This window comes from Zonotrichia albicollis, chromosome 10 (assembly GCF_047830755.1).
Source record: "Zonotrichia albicollis isolate bZonAlb1 chromosome 10, bZonAlb1.hap1, whole genome shotgun sequence".
NCBI lineage: Eukaryota > Metazoa > Chordata > Aves > Passeriformes > Passerellidae > Zonotrichia > Zonotrichia albicollis.
Window position 1 is genome coordinate 6,819,477 of NC_133828.1, and position 21,603 is coordinate 6,841,079.

The 21,603-nt window shown below is 41.1% G+C and overlaps 1 protein-coding gene across 11 annotated transcripts in view; it reads right to left on the minus strand.

Moving 5' to 3' along the window:
* The window catches only part of R3HDM1 (R3H domain containing 1), a 51,742-nt gene that overhangs the window by 3,299 nt on the left and 26,840 nt on the right, over nucleotides 1–21,603 (minus strand). For 6 of the 11 annotated variants that reach the window (XM_074547904.1, XM_074547903.1, XM_026793976.2 and 3 more), the window contains 11 exons: nucleotides 19,360–19,514; nucleotides 17,894–17,995; nucleotides 14,527–14,784; nucleotides 14,089–14,209; nucleotides 9,296–9,450; nucleotides 8,601–8,749; nucleotides 6,473–6,576; nucleotides 5,706–5,873; nucleotides 2,644–2,810; nucleotides 1,693–1,843; nucleotides 463–542 (listed from right to left, as the gene is read on the minus strand). In XM_074547904.1, coding sequence (XP_074404005.1) covers nucleotides 463–542; nucleotides 1,693–1,843; nucleotides 2,644–2,810; nucleotides 5,706–5,873; nucleotides 6,473–6,576; nucleotides 8,601–8,749; nucleotides 9,296–9,450; nucleotides 14,089–14,209; nucleotides 14,527–14,784; nucleotides 17,894–17,995; nucleotides 19,360–19,514 — 1,610 coding nt within the window. The remainder of the gene's footprint in view (nucleotides 1–462; nucleotides 543–1,692; nucleotides 1,844–2,643; nucleotides 2,811–5,705; nucleotides 5,874–6,472; nucleotides 6,577–8,600; nucleotides 8,750–9,295; nucleotides 9,451–14,088; nucleotides 14,210–14,526; nucleotides 14,785–17,893; nucleotides 17,996–19,359; nucleotides 19,515–21,603) is intronic. The other 5 variants (XM_074547908.1, XM_026793977.2, XM_014267657.3 and 2 more) reach the window with 4 other exon arrangements.

Sequence of the window (21,603 nt, forward strand, 5' to 3'; positions counted from 1 at the left end):
CATTGGGTGGAGCTGAGCAAGGCAGAGGCAGGGGGTGTGTGTGTCCCAGAAATTAAATAGAGGCAAAGACTTTTCAGCTTTGCTAACGCCAATATTTTGGGTTTGTTTTTCTTAAAAGGAACAAACCCACTCTTTGTTTAAAAATTACCACTTTTCTTTTTAGAAATCGTTACTTGAATAAAAGAAAATAGTTTTAGCAAAGAGTCCCCTTTAGATTTTTGAATTAGCTAGTGAAGTGCTTAAAACCAAAAGCCATAATTCAGAGAAACGTTTTTCACTTTTTAATACAACAAACAAGAACAATGGGGAGTATTGACATGGAACAGAACTTATTGCAAAGCCAGCACCTTCCACTCAATTACTCTCCAAGTGCAATAACACATTCCCCTCTTCTAGGTGGCTGTAATGGTAGCCCTGAATTGGTTTTTTTTCATTGTTTATGAGATTGTTCTCTGTTAATACCTGTTGGCTTGTTACTTGTCCACGTAACAAAGATGGATTGTATTGCAGGGGTTGGCCAAGCAATGGGTATCTGGCATCTCCTTAAAGAGAAAGGCAATTAGAAGGGTTTTTCTGGGACAGGAAAGCTTCCTCCCAGTCCCTGTCACACTGAGAATGTTACACAGGAGAGAAAGCAGAACTGCTGTGCACAAAGCTGAGTCTGCCTGGCTAACACACTCAGAGCTGCCCTGACTCCTCAGTATCAACCACCTCCTGATCCCAGGGTGGAAAGGTACAACCTTGCTGCTATTTTGGGATTACACTCAAAGTTTTTCTTCACTGCAGTCTCAGATAAGTCCTTTCGTTTCAAAATGACTTTAATAAGTCTAAAGCTCCTCTCAGCATGCTAATTTAGTCATTTAATGGTTACAGCCCTGATTAGAGCCAGGTCCATCTTCAGGTTCCTGTTTGTTGCAAGGATGCACAAAGACAATGCACAGCAGATGAAGGGAGCTAAGAGTGTGCTTCAAACAGCCCACCTGGGATTGATACATCAGAACACAAAGCAATGACAGAGATCATGTAAGTTTTGCTTTAAAGTAAATCTTTCTGTAAAACAGACCTGTTAATTTTGAGTTTGGGAATTTTAGCAGGATACTTTTGCTCACTGACAAAAAGGATTTATATCATTGTATTATCAACTATCCCAACTCAGTGAAAACTCCCTATTTTCTGTTGACATGGCAGCAGAAGATTGAAATTCCTTTTCAAGGAATGTTTTGTGTCCTTGGGTGGGTCCTATCTGAGATACTGAGGTACAGTCCTGGCTAAAGGCTCCATCCCATAATGCTTGTTGTTCTACAGAGGAATGAAAAATACATGCTTAGGCTGTGGTGCAATTCAGTGCATTATCAACTCAAGATTTATGGTTAAGACTTGAAGCCAAATTCTAGCAAACATTTTATTAATATTTTCAATGCTAAAATGTCACAATATGAGAAAGCCAGTGTGCTAAACACATTAATGGGGAGATGAAAAGCCTTTGAAGATATGAGGGACAGTACCAGTGCAGAGAGATCAGATGAAATTTTAAATGATGTTTGAGTGAATAATTTTGGTGATTCTGCTTCAACAGCAATACTACTAAAGTGAGTCACAGCTCATCAGAAAATCCTCATATAACTTGTGTTTTAAAACAAATAGAAATTTTCAAATAGGAATCACACACATTTTAGTTAACTAAAAACATACCTTGTCCAGGGACAAAAGGTCTAGAAAACTGGGACATGATAGACAGAGGTGCCAGTGTGGGACGGATGTTCTTCATGTTTGACAGCTGGGCTGGTGCTGGTGATTGGGCTGGTGAGGTGCCAGGGCTGCCCAGTTGAGGACTGTGCTGCAGCTGCAATAAACAACACCTCAGTGGTTCATAAGTACTACTGGAACAAGCTGAACAGCACCCACAGCCTTCAAAATTTACAAAACGTTAAAATAGCTCTAGTAACCAGAGCAAGATTTTTATTCCCTGTGAAAAACGCCAATCACTTGTTTTTAAAATTTTGAAAGTTTATAGTAATAAAATGGTTATAAAAATAGTAATACAATTAGAGTAATAATAATTTGGACAATTTGAATTAGGACAATATGAGACAATAGAGACAAAGAGTTATGGATGTCCGGGTGCCTTTTCTGGGCAGCACAAGCCTGAAAAAGGACCCCCGTTAACAGAGGATTAACCCTTAAAAACAACAGCCTGTTGCATATTCATACACTTCATACATGATGCATAAATTCCATTTAAATCCAGAATTCTGTCTGGTCATCCTCAGCTTCGTCCTCTGAATCCTGACAGAGCCCTTTGAGGTGGGAAGAAGTTAATTTCTTCTGATAAGAGGGCAAGAAATTCTTTTTCTCTGAAAGACTTAGGTGTCCTGTGGCTGCTATTTCACTGCAAATCCTTTCTTTAAAATAGAAACAATGCTATGTAGGCTATTTTTTGGGTTATGAAAAAATGCTAAAAACTATATTTAACACACTACTTAAAAGAATTAATACAGCATTACTTTCTAACACAACACATACAATATTCATTTTATTATTTGCAAAAAGCCAATGATAAAATAGGCATTTTTCACATTCCCCAGAAAGAACTTTTGAAAAAGCCAGAAGTGTTGCCCATTTCAATGAGGCCTCAGCCCGTACCTGCGCAGCCCCGTCTAAAGTGCTGCCGTCCGTGCCCTTGTGCCCGCGGGCGGGCTCGCAGTAGAACTTGCCCGCTCTCCTCTGCGGCGGGGACGGGTTCCGGGGGGCGGCGCTGCCGGGCACGCTGAGCTGCATCATCAGCACCCCCCCGGCGGGCGGCGCCGCGCCTGCAACACAGCGAGGGACGGAGGGAGGGAGGGAAAGGCGGCACCGTCAGCGCTGCCCGCTCCGGAAAGGGGCAGCGACACCCGGAACGTGGCTGCCTAAAGGAGCTGCTCGTTGGAGAAACTGCAGCAGTGTCGTCTGTACAATAATTACATTGCCACTTTCACCTACGCTGCAAGAGCTGAGAGAGGGCTTCCCAGAAATGAGATAGTGGAGCCACTGAAACGCATTGCTGAGAATGTTTTTGAAAGAAATCACTCTGTTTATTAGTAGCTGACAGTATTCAACATTGACTGCAGTTTCTGTCAGAGCACTGTGTTGCAGAATGTGATATTAAGTGAAAATAGTTTTACATGATGTCCAGCAATGCAGACTCAAAATGTTTTCTCTGATACAATGGCATCTATCAGAAAGACCTGGGATCAACCTTTAGTCCAGGCAGGCTTCCCCTCACTTACAAGTTCTCCCTGGAATGCTTTTCTGGGCAGATACTGCAAACTGATCCCCACACCCTGCCCCACCTGGGTCCTGGGACAGCCACAGAAACTCCCCCTCAACATCCAGCACTGTTGCAGTTTCACACCAGGAGCTGTGAGGAGAGGCTGCCCAAGAGACAAACCACCTCCCCCCTCTGCCCCAAGTAATTTATATAAATGCCCTTTCTATTTGTAAATGGTTGTTTGCAATTTCCTTCTCTGCTTTACAACATTTCTCAGAAACCAAGATTAAAACACACTTTAAACATCATTTAAACATCCAGAAAGGAGGATTCTGCAGTCTTCTAAATTTACTGCCACGTCATAGCATCAAGGTACAGATGATAAAATGCATTCATTTGGTGCTTTTTGTAATGGGCTATTGTTTTCACTACCCCTGGGCACCACAAAAAGAAAGAGACTTCTTCAAAAATCAAACCAAACTAGGTAGAATAAGGAATGCATAACACTAAAACTACACTAGCTTTTGTAAATTGTATTTGGAAATATTTATTACATGGCTAACTGAATTAACAATGTTTTCACATCTATATTTTCTTTTTAATAGCAAGAAGTTTTACCCAGGTGTTACAGATTGCAATTGAAGCATCAGGTATCTGGCCAGCTTTAGCAGAGGATACAAATTAAGGAGTCCCTGCAAGAGCCACATTGTGAATATTTCTGTTTTGTTGCACAACAGAATAAACTCTGTTTATGACTGCTACATAATCAGAATAATATACAACACAACACTTTTCCACTGGTAAAGCCATAAACTTACCTAGTCCCTATATATTACCTGAGATATGCCAAACACCTATACACACATTACCTCTAGCACACAAAAGTGGGTTTCATTTTAATATTGTATGTATATATTTATATATTTTATAGATTATAATCATTTACAGCTTACTGGTTTATATACAGTATTTCACTCTGCAACACTCTAGCATACTCTTTCTGACTTATCTCTGTTCTGTGAGAATGAACACCCAACAAAAACATGTTTGTCTTCCAGAAACATCTACACCACCATCTCTAAAAGTGTCAATCTAAAATTCAATTTAAACTGCAAAAGAAAACTTGATGCATTCAGAAAATCATGTTTTTTCTTTTGGTTCTAATTCCCCAGCATTTCAGGCAGTGAAAATAAATGGAATTCTTTTCCTAAGCAAGCATCCTGACACAATGAAGTGTGGTACAGTCAGTCTGCAGACACTTTATGACCTGTCAGATCCCATGAGAAGGGAAACCCAGAAATCCTTCAAAGCCTCCCCAGCTTTACAGCCTGGTCTCCTGTAACACAACTGTGCTGCTGTCTGTGCTCCTGCTCACTGGCCCCGCCTCAGGGGCCTTCACTCAGCACCTCAATGTCCTCACTTGCTGAAAAGCACAAGTTTTGATTTATTCCCCAGAATTTGCTCTCCCATAGAGGGCTTCCTCCTTCCTGAAACTTCCAGAACTCCCAGTTTCCAGGTCTGAACCAGGCCATCCAAACTGCACAGAACCAGCACTCCAGGACAGGAGGGCAGAAAAACAAACCAGTGCAAGGCTCCCTTTAGACATTCTGAAATGACAACCTTCCAGAATTAAAGCCAAACAAACTTGAAGCAAAATGGAAACCAAACCAAACCTGCCCATGAACTGCTGATCCAGCTCTCTTGCCACTTAACTGCATGTTATCTATTTACTAATAAACAGGTTCAAAAAATACTTTAAAGATAAATGTTTGTAAAAACACCACACCTGTAGCAGAATGTAGGTCATTGATCTAGGGTTGTTTAATCTAGTGCTTGCTTGCAAAATACTGAGATAGCAGAATTTGAGATTATCCCTTTTTTACCAAGCAAGCCTCTAATGTATCAAATTCCCTAACAGTAAATAAAGACTGTGCCCCTGTGGTCACAGGATTGTTCTGTAATCTCTCTCTCAATTAGTTTGGTGGCTGACCCTAGTGCTCTTGTTTTCCTGACCAGTCCATCATCAATTTTATGGCTGGACCTTCAGAGTTTTAAGTGTCTGGACATTAACATTTATAAAGGTTTCATGGACTGATAAGATCAATGTCAGCACTGCTTTCAAACACATTGAGGCTTCTGTTTACACACCTTCTAAAAATGACCCAATATTTTGTATATCAAAACCTTCTGAACCTGACTTCAATGTTTCTGCTGAGTAACATTTACCTGCTGAGTGAGGGTGGCTCCAGGCTGCCCCCATGAGCCACTGTTTCACTTAAAATCCCATTCATCATTTTAAAAGGTACAATAATAGCAATACAGATGAAGAATTAAAAAAAAATAATCAGAGATGGCACTCAAGTTGCAGTTGTTCTAGCAGTTAGCCATGAAACCAATCTGCAAATTTACAGCATGTTCTAGACAGAATGGCTTAGATGAAAATCCCAAGAAAAGATACCTTTTTTTGGCTGCATGATGGAAAGACCAGTGGGTGAACTTTTACATGATGAGGGTGGAGACACTATGCTGTAGTGCACAATGGAAGCAGCCTGCTGTGGCTTTGACTTGGATGAAGGTGGCAGTAATGTAGGAGGTGAAGGCTTCTGACTCGAATGGTTGCTATAAACTATGAAAGTAAAAGCAGTGAATAAGGCTGCCATAAAAACAACACACCCCACACAAATTTGAAGTTCTTTCAGCTTTCCAGCAGGTCAAAAAGCTGCCCCACAATGCTCAGTTTTCAAACTCCCCTCAAGAAAATCTCTGCTCCTACTCTGTTAACTGAAATCTAGAATGGTTCTTGAGTAGAAGAGCCAGGTGTGCTGCTTCCAAAATGTACCTCACTCCTTCTGTCAAACAGAGACCCAAATCCCAAGGTTTTCAGACCCATCTGGCTACTGAGAAAAGGATGGAAGTGACTCTGCTGCCAGTGTGTGGTTCCCATGTCTGTCTGAACTCACCCATAGAGGTGCAAGGTATTGTGATGTATGGTATTGGATTTTAAGAAAGTAACTTGAGGTATTTCAAAGATTAAAAAAATTGAGATTTCAAATTAATCTGCTTCAGTGTTAAAAATGGAAAATAAATTCAAAAATGGAACAAAAGAAGAAATATAATACAGCAGTTAATTCTAAATCAAACCCTCAATAGCAAATATCCAATCACCCAGTATAATAATAGCCAGACATTTTTTAAGCTTATCAATAAAAGCTTTGTTCTGCCAACCTGCACACTGCTGTCCTTGAAGCTGCTGTGAGTTGCATGGTGATGATGTTCTAGGAAACTGTATCTGCTCTGATCCAGGAGGCTGCAAATATCCTACAGATGAACTGTAATAACAAAAAAAGAACATGACTAACAGGCATTTATGCTGCACTTATTTAATCATGACTCCTGCATTTGCTGTGTACATGTACTGCAAATCACTGAGCTTTTGTTCATTTTAAATCAGTAATATTCCCACCTACCCTCAATTCATTCATTCTTCACAAGACTGAAGCTTCCCACCTCTTCCTCAGCAAAAACACGTGCCCTGCCTACACTGAGAAACTGCATTAATTCACCTATTTTGATATTCTATTTTTGTGTCCACAGCTCTATATCAGCATAAAGACAGGCAGCATAATAACAACAAAAAGACAATTTGTTGTCTTGCTCCCTGCAGCAGAATCAGGTCTCAGTTACGAGATCCCCACAGCCCCTGCCATGAGGATTTGGGATGCAGTCCCTCAGCTGGGGGCTGGCCCTGGGCAGCTGGGGCAGCACAGCAAAGAGAGAGGGGATGGAACAGGACTCCAGGGGATAAACAACCATTCAGCTGCTTGCAAAATGTAGCAAAAGGATAACTTGCAAAGTTTATTTATGCCAGGTAGCTTTTCAGGGTAATCAGGGGAAAACCAGGTAACAGACAGTTAGATTCTATTTACCACTGATGCTCAGCCAGAACATCAGGGTGGTGGACCATAGTCAGAACAGTGCCTATAGAATCCTGTACTAACAGATAGCCATTCTGAGAATAAAACAATTCCTTTAAATTGTGGCAAAAAAAGTAGGTTTAATCCTCTTGGACCTACTATTTTTACCCATGTTATCGAAAGTTTGTTCCATCCTTTGTCCCATAGGTCACTTATATAATTTTAATTTAAAGATTCCCTTCCATTAAAGCAGACAAAACCAAGTGAAAACACAGATGCTTTCACACAGCTTCTGCTCTGCCTACTGATTCTAGTTTTCAGCAGTGACCTGAAGGTTTGACACAGCTCCTGCAGAACAGCACTCTGCTTCCCTTGTCCAAGTGCTGCAGCAAACTATTCTGATGAAAGCAAATGCTGTCTTTGGTTGCTAGTTTGCTCTGAATTCCTAATAAATGAGAGGGACATTCTAAATTACACAAAAGATCAAGCAACCAAACTTGATTCAAGAAAAGTCTGCAATTATGCCTACCTGTGACTTCACTGAATCTCAAATATAAAACAGAAAAGGATTAAAAACCCTTCAGATACAAAGAACAGGAATCCAGATTTAAGCAGACGAAACCATGCGGCGATGGCACAAATACAACCGAGCTCTGCACTCTCAAAAGGATGAACAAGCTTCAAACTGTTGCTGCTTGTTTAAAAGCTCCCAGGTATTTTTAAATGCTGCACATTTGTAAGTTCAAAAAAACTCGAGAAAGAAAAATGTGTAAGAAGCTGAATCCTAATGAATTCTCCTAGGTACTTCCTATCTGTTCTCAAATAGACACAGATGTATACTCAGGGAGGGCTGCACATGCAGACCAATTTGCTGCTACCAAGGCAGGTAAAAAACAAAGAAAAGAAAAGAAAAAAGGTTATTTATCAAATAAAAGCCAAGTTTCCACACTTGTTTCACACCCAGCTTGGTGCCAGCAGGCCTCATCTACAATACAAAGTAAGCTAAACCTTTTCCATGCAAAGTTCCAAAAAAGAAGTCAGTCTTTTTCTGGGATTCAAATTATTTTTCCTCTGCACATTATTCATGTAGTATCTTTGTCAAAACCAGTGAATATGGATAGTCATCTTAAATATTACTGCAGAAAGACTGAACTGCTGAGCACACTGGTGTCTCATGGGTAAGAAATGGAATGCAGGAAATTTAAGAGGTGGAACTGCAGTAAAGTATTGCTGAGAGTGCTACGGAGACAAAGTTTGCCAGTCCAACAAGTACGTCACAGTTAAAGCACTGCTTGTTTCACTTAATTGCAAAAGAGCAAAGAATAAATAGAATGTAAGTCTGCTTTTAAAACAATGGTTTTAATATCTGCAGTACTAAAACCAGATCTTGTCAGTTCTTACAAAGCCACTGAAGCCAGCTGCTGAGAAATTAAGCTTACCTTAGATTGTTCTGTTGGCCTGATGGAATGACACTGTAGTAGACTGGCATTCCTGTGGTGGGCAGCCCTTGGCTGGACTGGCTGGGAATTATCACAGGCTGCTGATATGTCTGCTGGGGCACTGCTTGGGAACCTTGAGGCACCGAAACCTGCAATGGGCCACACAGTGAGGCTTTCTCCTGTGACAATGCTTCTGCCTCCTGACCATCAAGCTGATATATGAATTTAAAAATAACCCAGAAACTGAAAGATCTCCTGGAATTCTCTAAAACCAGAATAAGAGTGGTAACATAGCTAAAATAACAACACCATATTAAAAAAAAACAGCTTTAAATCTTTTTCCTCCCAAATGGAAATGTTGCCTCCAAAGGACTCCATGAATTAACAAGCTGTTTTCTCTTCAATAGAAACTGGAGTGGTGGGAAGGAAACTTTCCAAGCTTTTCTTCCCCACCCTCTGAAGTGCAACTGACACAGCACTTGGCTTTCAACAGCACTAGAACTTGGTCACTTGTGACAAGTTCTTGTTTCTTCTCACTTCATTATGGGTTTGTATCTTTAGCTTTTGTTCCCACAGTCACCTTTGGCACCTGCTTGCAGCTTTCTGCCATTTCTACCATAAAGCAAAGGACTTAAAGAAAACCCCAACACTCAAACCCACAGAAGTCATTGGAAAGTTATGAATACATTACCCACCTGATAAGATGGCACTGAGGGATATGGAACAATCACACCTTGAATTTGATTCCCAATGTTGTTGTGTTGGCCACTGACTAGATTTTGATTCTGAGACTGCTGAACTCCAACTAAACCCTGGTAGTTTTGCTGCTGGTTGGGCAAAATCTGGTAACCTGAAATTATACATTTAAATCTTACTTTGAAATAATGAACACATTTTAAGCATAGTTGCCTATTCAAAAATACACGTGTAGCATTTTCCAATGGCTTGTTTAATCTGGCAGCTTCACAACAGTTGAACTTATCATGCATATAAAAAGAAGCCAACATTAAAATTACCAGATGTACTCATTTGGATTCAGCATGAAATATTATCCATACTGTTTGCAGTGCAGCTCCCACATGCGTGCACTATCATTTACACTTGGCTTACATGCATTAACACCTTGACTGGACAGGTGAAAGCTGGAAGCACTTGAACAAAGCATGCTAGACAGGATCAAACCCAATTCATTGTCTGGTATTGTCAACAAGGCCATTCCAGGTACTTCAGTCTGAAAATTTTACATATGCAAAATTCAGCTTGGACCTCAGGTGCCCCAGGGGTCAGAGCATCTTGACTGCAATTCAAAACTAAATCAGACTTCAGAAAAATTTGCATAAGGCCTGTGTGCAAATCCTTTCCAAAGGGGCAATTTCTTCTGAAATCTGTAATGCTAAAACCAACTGGGGACTGAAAAAAATCTTCCAAGTTCAAGCCAAGTTCAAGTGGTACATAGTGGAAGATGTTTTACATTCAAAGTTCTTAGGGACACAAAGAAAGATTTTCATATTTACCCCTCTATAGTGTCTCTAAAACAATTTATTATTGTTTAAACTGGTATCCTCTCCTATCTTTCAAAATTTGCCCAAAAAAACCCATCCCACCTCACCCCAAAACACAAACCAAAACACCCCAAGCATGAATGCCAAACAGGAAATTTGTGCATTTCTAAAGTCCAACCTAACCTCCCCTTTCCTCTTTTTTTAAAAAGCATTTCGCAGGTAACTGCTACCATGATCCAAACACATGCAGAACACAAGTTCTTTTTCTCTCATGTTCCATCATCCAGGTGTGCACTACTTACCACATCAGCAAAACCCCAACACAGTCAGTGTTTCTGAGACAAAGCCAGTTATCCCTCCAGAATAACAAAACTGGGCTTGTCAAGATGCACTGACGGCAAGAAGAGTCTGGGTTTGAGTTGGACACATTCACAGCCCACTGACCTTGACATTCCCCATGCTCCCTACCTTGGCAAGGAACTATAATAGAGCAAATTTAGCTGCAAAAACTCCCTTGGGTTTTCTTTAAACTGTGCTAAAAAAAGGCTCAGTCTATTCTGAAAGTAATCCAGTTAACATAAAACACCTTTTTGTGAGCAGCACCCTCGGATGTTCATTGATTTTGTCCATACAGTACAATGAACATTGTGCACTAACAGCCTCAGCAGGCTCTCCATAGAAATTGCAACAATGAACACCAAACAAAGACTGTTAATATTATCAAATATTGCTTCAGAAAATTAAAGGGAAGAAGATTCAGTTTGTTAAAACCAAGACAGCTATTCATTAGAAACACACAACACTATAAATATTTTCAGAGGACTAGACAAAACTTCAGAACAATACATGCTTGAAGTAGGATTAGTACTTAGAATTCTTAATAAGTTTGAACTGTGCACAAAATGCCCTTTATATCTGTAATATACAAAATGCTTTAACATACTTTGTTATAAAGTGGTCTGTGGCCCCTAAAAAGCAGCAGAATGGGAAGTTGTGCTGTGACAGTGCACCTGCAGTCTGAGCCCCTCATGTCCCAGAAACTGCAATGGACTGTGAGTAGCTCTGCAGCCTTTTCTGGCACTTGCAGAGACAGAGCCAATCAATTCTGCAAGCAGAGGGAACTGGAACAATACAAATTGGCTGCCACGAAGGTTCCCCAGAGCGTTCCAAAGAATGCTCTATTTTTAGCTGCAGTTTCACCTCTGCATAGAGTGGGCTGACAGAAATGCAGCACTCAGCACAGACCCCACACCTGCACAGGACATTGCCCCATTACACAGAAATACTCTGAAACTGGAGGTAAAAATAGGAGCAGGTTTCTTAATATTTACATAATTCAAAAGAAATCACAGTTAAGATAAGAAAAGTTAACTCACAGAATATGGAAATACATTTTTTGAATAATGCATTAGGAGTGAGAAACAGTGTGCATTGAAGAACAGAAAAGCAAGTACAAGCACTCAGTTAATGAGCTGGGAGTTGATGAGCTTGGGTTTGACTGTTACAGCTGCAGCTACTGTTACAAGTGGAGCAGTTTTATCCCTGGCTTGTGAAGCAGAAGCCAGTTGAACTGCAGCTGATGTTCCTACAGGAACTGTAGTTCAGGCTGGATTTTTAAACAACCTGCAGTTAGGTCTCATGGTAACTGGGCTCACATTAACATGGCAATTGGAAATGCTTTTTTCTCAAGGAGAGTTTTCTTCTCCCAACATCTTTTAGGCAATGAAAGCATTTTTATTAAAAGTAAATCCCCCAAAATATTTCACCTGAAACCCCTTTAAAAAGGAAGCCAGGAAGCAGCTGAAAAAGAGACCGGTTCACTGTGAGAAATGTAAACCTCTCAGACAGTGTTACGGCCCCGAATCCAACAGCTCATCAATAAAGTCAGGCCACTCCTCAACATTAGACCAGAAGTGGCTGCAGTTGCCATGCCCTCAGAAGCTGCCATCTTTTATCTGAATTTGTGTTTGCAAAGTTATTTCATAGTTAGTGACCACTTCCTGAGATGAACAACCCCCATGGCTTTTGTGTAATGCAAGATTTGTAACTCTCATTTTTGCCCAGCCACTTTGCTGTATGAGCCAAGTAACGTGCTGCCTTTGGCTCAAAACCACACATTGCCAATAAGCACCAACCACTTCAGGTGTAGCTTTGTGTCAAATTAATACAAATAGCAATGGTTTAAAATAAATTACAAGGGAGAGAATTTTCAAATACACCATCTTATGAGGTATTTCCAGAACACATAACCAGGCATGGAACCATCAGTTTCCAAAATGCTGATTCAAATTTGCCTATAAAGCATTAAATGAGAACCAGCAATAGCTGGAGAGCGGTTTGGAGATTTTCAGTTAAACACTAATTATGCATTTTCAGGTAAGATCCTTCTTTCTCCCATTAGTGCTGGTAAACACCAAATAACCCAATACTGAACAGAATTATTGGCTGGACCATTCCCATAGTACCTAAACAGGATCCCCTGATGTCAGAGTGCAGGTACAGGGCACATGATCAAAGCAGTAGAGCAGCTGTCTGCACAGCTTGCTTATTTTATTTCTTCCAGGACAGAGAAGTTTATCTGCTGACACTTTTCACCCACAGCCTGTGTAATTCAGTTAAAATATAAAGAGCTAAAAATATACAAGAAAGGAACTTACCCAATAGCAACCAGTTCATCCCTTTGCACCTTATCACCCCACACTTTCCAACTCAGACTGGTTTGTTTGGGTACAAATGTACACTGAGCTCTCTGATTTGGGGAGTTTGTGTGCTGCTCACACAGGGTGTCCCCACAGTGGGAAGTAATCCCCCTTGAGCCTCAGACTTTTTGCTATTAAGTAATTAAAAATCTGAAGAAGGAAAGCAGGTTGTGTAATACAGTTGGGTAACACATCTCTGACACCATGGATAACACAAGTTGCAAAACCAAGCAATTTGTTTTCCTTTGAAAAAAATCTTTGTGAACTGAACCCTGAATAACTCCATCAAGTGTTGCTACTGTTGGAGCACTTCCTAGAAGAAGTGCAGAAGAGGAGCTATCCCTCTTACATGCTGCTTCACAGGACACAAATAAATCCAGTTAATATTTGTAAAAGCTGCTCTTCCATCCTGTCTCTGTAGAGCAACACATAGAGGGGCAGGGGAAGGAATTAAAAAGACCCTCCTGAAGGAAACTCAGAATGATGTTATGGATTAAACTGAGAGCTGGTATAAAAGTCTGGTCTTTAAGGATCTCTGCCTCCAAACATCACTAGTTACTTCTGAAGTTTTGACCACAAGTCAAGATATTACTGAGTAGTAAATTTGTTTCAGGAATACAAATCTTTTGAGGAAATCATAACAGTATTTAGAAGTACAGATTGCGAGAATAATGGTAGCCTACAGTTAAAATCTGTAAGGAAAAGAAAAAGACAAGAAGAAAGGAAGGAGATGGAAATGAAACTTGCTAACGGTCATAGAAGGGTAAGCAGTTGAAAAGTCTTTACTAAAATAGGTAACCACATTATATATTCCATCCAATACCTGATACCTTTAATCACAGGACAAAGGGTAAAACAGTATCACCAATATCTTCTGCACAGCACTCTTTTCATGCCACAGCATCTAAGATTAGGATCTTTAGCTTAGAACTTTCAGTTAAGGGACATCTCTTTAATGTCACATCATTTAAAGGTACTAATTTATCTTACTTTGCAAGTTAATCAAGTTATTAGTTATTAAGTCACAATTTTTTGAAATTATTAAGTTTTACATTTAAAAAACCCTATAATTAAAGTTACAGCATGAGCCACTCAAAGGAATGACTTGAATCCCAAGTTTCATGCACAAGTGCTTGAAATTTCTCCACCTTAGGTTAGCTACACTTTGCATTTTACATTTGATCCTGTACTTTATTTGAAATTTTACAGCAAAGTAAGTTTAAAATGAAAAAGCGGGAGAGAAACCACCCCAATGGTCTAATGAAATGCTGAAAGAGTTGAACAAACCTGTCTGCTGGCCAGGCTGGGGCAGGGCCTGGCTCTGCTGGGTGCTGTAATGGACAGACACAGGGCGGTACTGCTGGCTGGAGTGCGGGTACTGGCTGGGGGTACAGTAACAGGGTGACATCTGCAAAGAACAGTCAGAGGGTCACTGCCTGCAGGCAGCTTTAGAGAAGCAGACATCTAACTGCAAAATCCATAAAACAAAGATGCTAAGTTTATTAAAAGGTGCAACAGATGTTAAATAATTCAGCGATTCAAAAATCCCTTATGCTACATAAATTCCCTCTTTAGCAGCCAATTTCTCTACTTTCCTTGTCGACAGTTTACTTGAGGAAAGTAAACTGAAGTCATTCATTACCAACACGTTCCCAGCAAGGAGCCCAAGCCCAGCACAAGAGCAGAGCTGCAGTTCCCCCCAGCCCTCGGGAGGCGCTACCGTACCTGTGGCACGGGCTGCTGCACGTATCCCTGCTGCGGGAGCACGGGCTGGCCCACGGCGTGCGCGGGGCCCGAGTAGGGCGGGGCGGGCGCGGCGGGCGCTGCGGGCGGCGCTGCGGGCGCGGCCAGGATGAAGCCCGGCTGCTGCGGGGGCTGCAGCACCACGCCGGGCTGGAACAGCGCCGGGCCCGGCTCCGCGCCCTCGGCCGGCGCCTGCCGCGCCAGGCTCAGGTGGCTGAACTGCGATCCCAGGTTGTCTTGCTGCAGCCGGGGGGAAAACAGGAAAAACTACATTTGCAAATGCACGTTCGAGGGAAAAGAAATAAAATAGCCAAGGACTTCAGTAAGTTTCGGACAGCACGTCTCACATTGCTGGGCAGTAGCAACAGCAGCCAAAGAACAACAGCAAAGGTGGAACAGTAGCAAATTATTCTCAGGGCTGACAGCAGGAGAGAACATCCATGTTCGGACTTCACTCTTTTCACTGCCTTTTGGATTACATCTACTTTATCTACTTATTGTGAGAATTCATTTGTCAAAAAGAAAGTTCAGAATTTGTGTCACTAACATTTTCTGACTGGACTCCAAAGCTTGAGTGAAAACATCTAATCCCAGTTAAAATAGCAGGATGCATTAGGATTGCTGAAGTAAAATTTTGCGTTTAAGAACTGAACATAATGAGGTTCTAATCCTGAGTTAAAAGGTACATTCCTCTAACTTAGTTATTATCCTACATGCAGAGATCAATGATCTTTTCATCTGAAATCCAGTAACAACAGAGAGAAATGGGTTCCAGTGGCTATCCTCTATCTGGGTTTTATTAACATCTGGAAGGATGCCACTGATTGCACTCTGCACCGCAGGGGTCCTGTGGAATCTGAAACCTCTGTTACTGTAACCCCAAGCTCCTTTTCTTAGCGATCAATTCAACAGCAAATTAGCAACGTCCTGAAAATTAGAAGTGATCACTAACTAGTATTGCTTGTTTTTTGCTAAACAGGAAGATTTGGTTCATACTTTGAAAGTGAACTCTCCAAACATGCAGGGACATTAAAACTAATTCAAGACCATCTGGTCTTAGATCATCCCAAGAAGATAGGAATTAATCAAGAGAAAGTAAGTGCGAGCTCCATCTTTTACTGATTAGCTACATTCACATTTTATGATGGTATGGTTTTTTTAGTTTCCAGGCTAAAGATATTATTAATTACTGTCGGAAACATGAATTTGCACTTAAAACTTAATTTAGTATACCTTTCTTATGTACTTAGTACATCTTAAAAAGCCTTATTTTCATTAGGTAGTAATCTGACGTTGGTATTTCATTCCTTAATGGTGCCTATTAAATGCAACTATAATGCTTTTCTACATTGGATTTTATATTCTGCTTTTCCAAATCCTGAGTTTGAAGAGGAGATATGAGTTTATCTTAGCTCTAAATATGTCTGAAGGATAAACCCAAGCCACACCACACTGATTTCTGTTACACTACCAGTGTAAGTAAAGTCTGACGTGGTCACTTTGTCCTGCAGTGACAGGTATGGTACAAGCAGGATTCAGCCCTGGAACATGGCATTCCCAATAAATGGAGAGAGCACTCTCCTGGTGCCAACTACAGAGGAGTTACACTTGGAATACAATCCAAGACCATCAATCTTTTTCATTATGTTACATAAGTTACCATCAGCAGGAATAAATTTTTGAAACTGCCAGGGCACTTAGTATTGGAACCCATTTCCTGAATGGGAAATGCTTTGAAATTACTACAAACAGGAAGGAGTTTCCTTCTCTGCTTTACCACCTATTCAAACTCTCAACTTCAGAAGCAACATCCCTTTTGAATTCAGCTTAAACTGTATTTATTATAAGACATTTCTGATTAATGTTGAAAATTAGCTGCTGTACAACACTGTGATGAGTTAACCTTGGCTGGCTCCTAAGTGTCCCCCACATCACTCCACCTTTCCTCTCATCCTTAGGGGGGAGATATGTACGATGAGAGGCTTGTCGGACAAGAAAAGGACAGGAAAATCATTCATCAGTGACCACCACAGGAAGATTAATTTATTTACGCCAATTAATAGAGAGCAGGATAGTGAGAAGTAAAAACAAAACTAAAACCAGCTTCCCTCAACCCCACTGCTTCTTCCCAGACTCAACTTCACTCCCAAATCTCCTACCTCCTCCTCCAAGTATCACAAAGGATGGAGAATGGGGCTTGTGATTGGTTCCCACTCATGTATCTACTGCTTCTTCCTCCTCACTCTTCTGCTCCAGCATGGGGTCCCACCCACAGGATACCATCCTTCACAATCCTCTTCAATGTGGGTTCTTCCCAAAGGCTGAAGTCCTTCAGGAGTGGAGTGCCCTAGTGGGGGTCCTACCAGAAAACCTGATCCTGAAGGCTCCGGCTTCCTTCAGAGCGTCCATGGGATGCTCCAAGGGCTGCAGGGTGGAGATCTACTCCACCATGGTCCTCCATGGGCTTCAAGGGGAGGATCTGCTTCACAAGTCTCCTCCCACACTGCAGGCTCTGCTCCAGCACCTGGAGCACCTCCTTGCTTTCCTTCCTCTGGCCTGTGTATCTGTGGAGCTGTTTGTCCCTCCTGTCCCTCACACCCTTTTCCAAGCACACTCAGAGGTGCCACCACTGTGAATGACTGACTCAGCCTGGGCCGTGCAGGGTCAGCCCTGGAGCTGTCTAATGTGGGTTCCTGTAGCTCCCTGTTCCAAAAGCTTGTCACATAAACCCAACACAAACATGCACTCAGCAGAGTATCAGAGAGACTTTGACCTGTTCAGATCTAATCTAGTTCAGGTTCTCCCTTGGATAACAACTCTCCTTTACTAAGTTTCAGTTTCACTTCCTGTGACTTTTTTTTTTCCTGGTTTTTGATAGACTAAGATATTTCATTTCCAGCTTGTACTTATTAAACAATAGATACTAGAGAAGTGGGACTGTTGAAAATTCTACCAGAGAAGCTACAAAAAAGTAACCAGAAAAAATCAGAGCGGCTGATCCCTCGGAATGTATTAAGGTTTAGCAGAAGAGTGAGCAGACAAGGAAACAATAGGAAGCAATGGAAAGAGGTTAATCCAGAGACATAAAAAGGTACTGACTGGCTAATGAAACAGCACTGAAAAGCTTTCTTTACAAAGGGAAAGGGAAAGAATGTATCTCAAAACATAGAGATATATCTAAATAGCATAAATTGCAGGTATTCCTGCTGAATGTGAAACGTTCCCACCTCGGGCACTCAGGTGCTGTGGCACTGAGAGCCAGTCACTACCCTGTACCACACAGCACTGCAGCAGCCAAGGCAAGGGCAGCAGGCAGCAGAGCAAGGAGCAGAGGAAGAAGGTGTAATACCACAGAGTATTGCTGTGCAGAGGAGGCTGGCAGGAGCGGGGGTGGGTACGACACTGCAGAGTACTGGACAGGCTGGGAGGAAGGCTGCAGAGCCCGCAGAGGCTGCAGAAATAACAGGGTTATGAACAAGGTTAACAACAGAGTGAGAGAAGTGCAAACAAGTCTTTTGTAACAGAGAAAAGCAACTGTGCTCCAGAAGAGCAACTCGCTCCACTCTCAGAAACAGAATGGATACCTCTTTTTTCTTAAGCCTAAGACTGCATAGAATGAAAACAGAAATAACTCTGAATATCTTAGTCTCCCATAAGACATCCATTGCTTTATTTGTTATACACTATATTAGCTATCTCAGCAAATTGCTCCTATTTAACATTTACTGTTTCCTTCAGAGAGACTAAAAACTCCACACGCATTTTAAACACGAGCCCTTTCAAAGCACTTAAAGGCAGAATGAATTTACTACTAACCATGGATTCAAACCTACTACTTTCATTTTTTCAACAGCACTAAAATATTTTCTCTAGATAGTTATCATTGCTCATAATATTTCAGGCAGGTTTAATTCCAGCATCCATTGAGAAGATAATCAGAGAATTCGTAAAGAATTTGTGAAGAAAATAGCCAATATTACATACACACTTCTGTGAACTAGAAAGAGTACAAATGAGACCTTTTTCAAAACAGACCAGCTCTACTGTGGCATACCCAGCTACCTGAATAGGTTTAAACAGGGAAAACAAACAAACAAAGGTAAAAGGCTTAGATGAAGTTCTATAAATAACTTTTCAATAAAATTTAAGAACCATCTGAAAATACCACAGGAGACTACAGCCAGTACCTTCGTGCCTGAAACAGCTGCTGTGGAGAGGGAGAACCCTCCCTTCTCCTGCCCAAACATTTTCCTTTTCTTCTCCTTCTAGGGCTGGGGCAGTCTTTAATCTGGCCTATTTTACTAAACTTGTGTACAAGACAAGGATAAAATACATTTTGTACTCGTGTGTGTGGTTTTGTGAGCAGAATATGCTGAAATGTTACTCAGGAGAAGTTCATGCTGTACCAGTCCTGAGCTACTCCTACTGTGCCATGACTCCTGCTTGTGCTGTACAGCCCAGGAATTTATCTGGCTGAGAAACAACCCTGAGACAAGAAGCCCAAGGTTCCAGCTGGATTAACTCTTCCCAGCTGCCAACTATATTGCTTTTAATGCCTGGGTAGCTCCACAGTGCAATTAGGGGTGAAGGCAGAACCTCTTGTTCTTGGTTACAGAATATTTTCATATCAGTATTTTGAAGAAGAAGCTGCCACCATGCTCAGGCATGATCAGAGCTGACATTTCTGAGGACTGGGAGGGAAAAGGCCCAGTTCCCCTTGTGTGTGTGACCGTTCTCAGAACAAACAGCCCCCACCCTGTTCCCAGAGCTGAGGGGGAGCCCCGGGGTCCCTGAGCACGTGTTTGACAAGTGCACCTGTGAGAGGACGGCGTTGGCTCCGGGCTGGTGCTGGCTGGGGCTGGGCAGGGCTGCCTGAGGAGCAGCTCCAGGCACTTGGCTCCTGCCAGGCTGCTGAGGCAGGGGAGGGTTGTACACCACCGGCGTGCCATCGGGATTGAGGAACGGCTGACCTGCCCGGGAAACACAGCAAACACAGCAGCTGCACCCCTCAGCTGGGACAGCACACACAAACTGCTTACAGCAGGCAAAAGCAATGCAATAACAACATTGAAAAATGAGGGAAGTCATACTGGTTCATGCCAAATGCCCACAACCATAACAGCAATGACTACATGCAGCTAAAACCCAAAACATTGAAGCTAAACAAAGATACCCCAGTCTTTATGTAGTGAACACACATAAAAATTTCTTATATGCTACTCATCTTGAAACTTGATTTTTAACCAAGTAGATTGAATATGACAGGAGCAAAAAAGGAAAACTCTACTAAAATACTGTTTTAAGGATATCTTAAAAATTTACCTCCTTTAATAAATTTGAAAACCAGTCAGAACACAGGAGAGCTTAAAGGCAAATAGTTTTTGAAAACTATATAAAGCAATAGCTGCCCTGGTATTCCTATGACTGCTAATGAGATTAGTGATAAAGGATTCTCCTCTCCTATTCTTAGATTAATTGGCTTTTAGCTTTCAAAATAAATAACACAGAATTATTCTCCTATTTAATAATTTGCAACCTCAATATTACAGCAATAGGCCAATGAAAAATAATTGAAAAATAAACTGCATAAATTAGAAAAAAGCCCAGTGACTTCTTTCTGTGCCTGGGCTGGAAAAAACCAAACCAAATCTAAGGAACAACAGCCTGGCTGGCAAGGACCTTTGCCTACCTGCTTAGTGACACGTGTCCTGCATTGCCTTGTTCTGATGCTTAAAGGCCACAACACTGATGGAAATTTTTCTCTCCTCTGATTTAATGTTCTTATTCTTTCTAGAGCCTGAAGTCTTTGCACCCTGTTAAAGCAGACTAATGCTCCTCCAGACTTCTTGGTGCCATCATATTAAATGCAACTGCCCAACATAAAGAGCGGAACAGTAACTGAAGAAAGGACTGAGGAATTCATGGCAGAGGGAACATGGACAGACTTGCTGAAATAAGCTCCAGCAGCTGGACTGCAGCTCATCAGGTGATACTGAACTGAGCTCAGGAGATTTCAACACTCAAGGACTGGGAATGTTCACATCAATGAGGACTCCAATTTTCTTATTTCCTTCTACTGCTTCCTGCTAATCACCAGAGCTTCACTTATTTCTTGTAGTGGCTGGCTAGGAGCTGTCTTTTCCTAATTACCAAGCACAGATTCCTCTGTCAGAAACCCTGAGGAACCAATCTCTGCTTTGGCTGCCATTGGAACAGTAAAGCCAGAGAAACAATTACAGAATATGATGGTTCAAGTACACTGGAAATCAAAGTTTATCTGCCCCTAAATGTTCCTTGTTCTCCAAATGTTCTTTGCCTTCTGCTAGAAGCTCATTAGACACTAACATAATTATCAAAGACTACTGATGAACTTAGCTCTAAGATGACAAATACATTCTCCTCCAAATCCAATGGCTATCTATGAAAATTAAGTCCTACAGCAACTCATTTGTAACCAAATTTTTAGCAATTGATTCATATTAAGGAAAAAGATGAATTTATCTATTTCAACGTTATACCTTCTAGTGAAAGAAATTATTTGCTACATTTAACAACCCCAATGAGAAACATTTTGCTTCAAACATCATGTGCAATTATATTCAAGCATAATCAAGTCCATCTACAGAATGATGGTAAGTATATCCCAAAGTATTTTATTTTCTACAATGAAAACAAATAATTGTACCAAAATTACAAGATAAAATTTCCTAAAATTATGATCTTTTACATTAAAGGTAAATTAAAATTTTCAGTATTTCCTAATTTTTAAATTTTTAAAAGTTTGCCCTGAGAGTGCTAACTCATTATTTAATCTAGACAAGTTATTACAAACCTCCTTGCATCTACATTATGAAGTAAGAATTTCCTACTACTTCCTAAAAAAGCAGTATTGGCCAATTACACCAATACTGATTTAATCCTGTTTTAAAGTGACAAGGACAAGTTTAGAAATAGTATTTCATCCAGTGCTACTTTCTTTCATTTGTATTAACTCAGTCTTGAGCATAGAGAGGTGAGTACATTGCATCAAAAAAAAAAAAGGATGATAAGTTCTTTCAA